This window comes from Brassica oleracea, chromosome C3 (genome assembly GCF_000695525.1).
Source record: "Brassica oleracea var. oleracea cultivar TO1000 chromosome C3, BOL, whole genome shotgun sequence".
In the NCBI taxonomy this organism is placed as follows: Eukaryota; Viridiplantae; Streptophyta; class Magnoliopsida; order Brassicales; family Brassicaceae; genus Brassica; species Brassica oleracea.
This window is the reverse complement of record NC_027750.1, coordinates 37644401-37649838: the sequence shown is the minus strand read 5'-3', so window position 1 is coordinate 37649838 and position 5438 is coordinate 37644401. Positions and strand designations below refer to the sequence as shown.

The 5438-nt window shown below is 33.8% G+C and overlaps 1 protein-coding gene across 2 annotated transcripts; it reads right to left on the bottom strand.

The window, feature by feature from the left end:
* Positions 1 to 701: 701 nt before the first annotated feature.
* Positions 702 to 3226, bottom strand: LOC106331623 (rac-like GTP-binding protein ARAC10). Of its 2 annotated transcripts, XR_001267925.1 has the most exons (9): positions 2909 to 3226; positions 2341 to 2428; positions 2091 to 2200; positions 1944 to 2007; positions 1803 to 1867; positions 1644 to 1709; positions 1453 to 1565; positions 1249 to 1366; positions 702 to 1117 (listed from the first exon to the last, which is right to left on the bottom strand). XR_001267925.1 is itself a non-coding variant. In XM_013770013.1 (8 exons), the coding sequence occupies exons 1-8, from the start codon at positions 3011 to 3013 to the stop codon at positions 1330 to 1332; spliced, it is 648 nt and encodes a 215-aa protein (XP_013625467.1). In that variant the 5' UTR covers positions 3014 to 3226; the 3' UTR covers positions 1142 to 1329. The 2 variants fall into 2 exon arrangements, 1 of the variants encoding a protein (XP_013625467.1); XM_013770013.1 differs by lacking the exon at positions 702 to 1117 and having other exon boundaries at positions 1142 to 1366.
* Between the last annotated feature and the right edge of the window lie 2212 nt (positions 3227 to 5438).

Sequence of the window (5438 nt, the reverse complement as noted above, 5' to 3'; positions counted from 1 at the left end):
TATTGAGTTATTATTACCGTGAGTGTGAACCCAGGCCTAAAAAGTGTGATACAAGAATGAAAAAACAAACAAAAGTGTTTTTAGGAAATCAAAAGCCGACAGAAAAGGATGAAATAGAAATCAACTAATTAATTTAATCGAAAAAGGGAAAAAGTGGGGACTGAGGAGAGGGTGCACATGGGGGTGGGAGAGCAAGCTTTTTTTTGGCGTACCTTTGGGAAATTACACAATACAAAAACTCTCATGTGCCTTCTCTACAAAATTTGATAAGATTACAATCTCATAAAAACCAATCTTAGCTAACACGATGACGGGCTTGATTGATATGATATGATAACACAAGTTTTCAAAATATACAATCCGTAATACTGCAGTGTCTGATTTACACTTGGATGTAAGGTGTTTAAAAAGTGTTACTATTCTCAAAACGCGAATGTAATGAAAAAAAAAAAAAAAAAAAAAATTAGTTATAATGCACATGTTTATGAGCGAGTTAGTTTTATTGCACAGTTCTATATAGTAAGGAATGTCAAATTTTATGAGAAAACAAAAAACAGAAAGGCTGGCTCATGGTTGGTTTAGATCTAAGAGCCAGTCTGCTCCTGCCTTTCTCTGTTCCCGATACCCAATGAAAAGATGTAACTCCGATCTCACCAACTCGAAAATAAATAAGTAATAATGCACACTAGTTTCTTTAGTTTGTGACGTGATGTCGTGATGTATAAGTGTGGGCAATAGTGTTATCTTTCAACCTTTTTACCGTGTCTAACACAAAAGGTCCTTTTTAAAAAGAGCAAACAAAAAGAAAGGAAAAGGTATATTTACTGTGAGCCGGTTAAGGCCCAAGTTTGGCAAGACTGTTTCTCCGGCCCATTGGAATTATGTTCCGTGATGTTTTGATGAAACTCTGCGTTTTGATCATTGACTGCCTTTGGGACTGATCCACTACTGGTTTCTTCTCAAGCCGTTTCTTGGCTCTCATCTCATCAGAACTTTTTATTCTCTGTTACAAACAAAAATGCTAATATAAACATTTAAACATAATTGAGTTAGTAATAAGTAAGCGCTCTCTATCTCTCTTACAATGTAAACTATTGATTGATTAGAGGCTAATCATCTCTCTTACGTTATTTTTTTTTTTAATTATACACAGTTTTCCCAAAGGCTTCCCAGGCCCAAGGGACTAATCTGTGTCGCTGCGGCCCGAATGTTAAATTTCGCAATGGCCGGGAATCGAACCCAAGTGGCCTCTCTTACATGATTCCATACATATATATGTAACTCATTTTATAACACAAACTCAAGAGTGGTGGACTTTTGCCATCAACATCAATGCCGAGTCACTATCCTCCCACACAGAACGTTTCTGTCCGAAAAACAAAGAGGTAAAGTCAGTATCTTTCAAAAGGAATGTAGAGGCAAGAGTTTGTTGGGGTTTATATATAGACTCACGATAAACAGCCATGATTAGACTTTTGCTTCTTCGTTTTCTGCGTCTTCGCCTTTTGTTTAACCACCGGTTTGATCACTTCCTTGATCGCTGAATCAAAAACTGCTTTCACATTCTGCAAAATGTAAACTTTCAATTGTCAATCAGAAGAGAAGGGTTGTCTACAATGAATGTGATTCAATGTAAAGGTAACCTGTTGAGTTTTCGAGCTACATTCAATGTAATATGTCGCACCGATTAGCTTACGCAATTCCTCTCCCTGTGTGTGACATACTGGAATGTGTTTATCAAACATATACGAAAAGGAACTCTACAAAGTCTTAGTATATGGCGATTACTGAGATGATCAAACCTGTGCAGTAGTTACAGGGGATAGTCCAGGATGGTCAGCCAAATAATGCTTATCTTCACGGAGATCTACGTACATGGATGTTGTAAGAATCATTAATAAGAGGAATCTGTTGGTAAAAAAATGCTCATCAGTTATCTTTACCTAGTTTGGTACCAACAAGGACTAATGGAACTCCTGGGGCAAAGTGTTGGAGTTCAGGGATCCACTGACTCAACAAGATAGAGTCGTATTAGCATTAGAAATGACTCAGATACTGATATTTTCGTTTCCAACATAAGAGAGAAGGACCTTTTTAAAAACATTCTCGTAGCTAGCTCGGCTGACCAAGGAGAAAGACAGGACGAAAACATCTGCTCCTCTGTAACTTAAAGGCCTTAATCTGTTGTAGTCTTCTTGCCCTGCAACACAAAACACAACAGGGGAACAAAGTTAAATTCAAAAGGGCTAAAGTAGTTCTCAAGAAAGCCATCCATCAAATATGAAATATGGTTATTGTGCATGCAACAACCTCAAATATGGATATTATTAGTATTCATACCAGCAGTGTCCCATAGGCCTAGGTTCACAGTGGTGCCTTCAACTACAACGTTTGCACTAAAGTTGTCAAAAACTGTTGGTATGTAGTCCTGTCCATATATCAAACCACAACGAGATGGTAACTTATTTGAGCTTATATATATATATATATACAGAATATGGTGAAATTATGAAGAAGAATCCAGAGATAAACTATAAAGCTGAAGAACTAAAGACACAAAAAGCTGCAAAAAACCCAACCTAGATGAGGGGCCACACACACTTGATAAAACCTTGGAAAAGATAAATTGAATTTCAAAGCTATCCAAAAGTTTGATCTTTACTCATCCACAATCTCTAGAAAAGGAGCTAACTTTGAAATACCCAGATAGATTCCAACAATCTTTAAGAAAAAGGGGGGGGGGGACCTTAATAAACATCTCTGAGGAAAAAATTGGAAATTTGAACTAAATCTGATAAACCCAGATGAGATTTTTATTTTTTGGGGTCAAAAACCCAGATGAGATTCTTGATCAAAATATTTCAGAAAGAGAGAGAGAGAGAGAGATGTAATGAATGAAGTAACTCACAGTAGGGAATTTGTTGCTGGTGTAGCAGATGAGCATACAGGTTTTACCTACGGCGCCATCACCAACAGTCACACATTTTATGAACTTTGAAGCAGTTGAAGCCATTGATTGAATCTCAACTCACATACACAGCCAAACCCAAGAAGACGAAGAAGAAGAAGAAGAAGAAGAAGAAGGAAATAGAGAGATAGATTAAGTGGGATTACTTTAACGAGGAAGATGAGTTAAAATATAAAGCAAACCGCACAACAGAACATACATGCAAGGAAGCCCCCTGCCTTTTTTCTTTTCTTTTCTGTTTGCTCTTTTCAATATTTCCAAGAAAATTATGTCAGTTCTATTCGAATATAAAAAGACTGTAATAATCTTGTTTTTCATTAAATGACCATCTGTATTTTGTTTTAGTTTTTTGCTGTTGTTATTATGTGTGTTTGTTGGCTCGGTTCCATTAAGTTTAACTGAATCATACTCCATCTCATCTGTTTCAAAATACTTAGATGTTTTAGGTGTATGCACAAGAATTAAGGTATACACTTTTTTCTAAAAAGTAACATTAAAAATATAAACCAAAATTAATTCAGTCAATTCTTAAAAATAAATATAAAACATCATTGATCACACATTTTTCAATAAAATTAAGATTAATATAAAAATTAAAAACATCATCAATTTTCAAAAACATCAAAAATTTTCCAAAACATCATCTATTTTGAAACGGAGGGAGTACATTAGTAAAAGGCATTGGTAATTGTAGAAATGTATACCAAAATAGCTATTCTCGCAAGTTAATACTAGTAATTAATAGTCACGTTGAGCATCAGTGACATGCTGATATCGTATACGTTTAAGCGAATACATACGTTTAAGCGAATACATGTTTTGTTAGTCACGATATCACATAAAAATTGAAACGAATTAAAACAACTGAAACCATCATTTCAACAAATATTTAATAAGAAAGGGAGTATTAACTTTTCTACAATGAAATGTTGTAATCCTACTTTTGATTATAAGAATAAATATACCGTTTCTGTTAAAGCTGAAAATACAAATAGTGTTTGAACTATAAAATTTTATTTTAAGATATTTATTTATTATATATACTAGGGGTATTGCCTCCGCGCAAGCGCGAAGTTGTAGACATATTTTTTGTTTGATCTCAATATTTATTAGGGTTATTGTAGCCTTGAATTTTGCGTTTTGGGTTGATCATTGTTTTTTAAGTTTTTTATTGTTACAAGGTTAGAGTTGTGATGATGTACTGTGTATGCATTGTTCTCCACTCATGAAGGATTAAACTGTGTTAGTATTGTGATTGATATAGTTCGTGTTGTTGCTTGCTGTGTCACTGAGACTTATTGTTTGTTTGTCTTTTTAATTTGTTACTTGTACTGTTGAGATTACATAAATTATATTAAGTTTGTTGAGAGTACTTTTTGTTTCTGGATATTTTTTCTCCAGTTTAGTTGTGTGTATTAAGTAATAATTTTTTTTATTCTTATTATGTCGGTTATATGTTTTTTTTACTTTTAAATTTGTTGTTTTTACCGGACCTTTAAAACAAATATATGAAGACTTGTAGAAATAACTATAAAATGAGTGACAATTAGTATTTGGGTCTTAATGAGTTTTAAACGAATATATGTATTTCTCATAAGAAGACAATAGCGTTGGCATGTTGACACTGAGCATGTAAGCTATTTTTATAAGACAAGAGGAGTGAGCAGGTGGAGATGTTGTTGCCACCTTTGTGTCTTTTGGGATTGTCTCTTGTATCTCCTGGTGTGGATGTGTTTGTTTCTCTTTTATTTGATGGATAATATGTAAACATAAATCATTGTTAGTTGTATTTATCAGAGTTTGTAACTTACTCTGCTTTTTTTGTTGAGGTAATTTCACTGATCTTGGTTGTCGTCTTCGTCTTTTTCGTAAGCATATGTGAAAGTAAGTTTGTAAATTGTTAAATATTTGGCCGTGTAGTTTATATTTGTTTAGCTGGCCAATGTATGTGTCGTTGAGTTTTAGTTGAGTTGATTGGTTTGATATATTTGTTTTGAAGTTTATTTGTAAGATTAGACAAAAAAAAAGGTGATCATTAATGATTTATTTTTTTTGGGATTCTAGTTTTTGGTGTTTTGAATGTTTGGGTTATTGTGATTTCTTTTAAACAGTAAAATAAAGATTTGTGCAAAATTAGATTGATAAGTAAGGGAGATAAATAGACGACCACAAATTTTGGGTATGAAATATTTTTGATTATTGATGTTAGCACAATATAAACAGTAATATAAAGGGAATTATGTGTTGATTGTTTCTTACGGATCAATGAGGAGACGAATAACGACTCGAGTTGTTTCTTTGGTGAGGCCAGAGCCCTGGACAGAACGGATTTGCCCAACCACATCTATGAGTTTAAATATCAGTTATGATATCAAAACATAATATAAACTCAGATGCAATATGATAATATATCTGAGCGTTCTAGGCTTGTGTTTGCAATCACTTGGAGATTGTCGAACAATCTAATCTT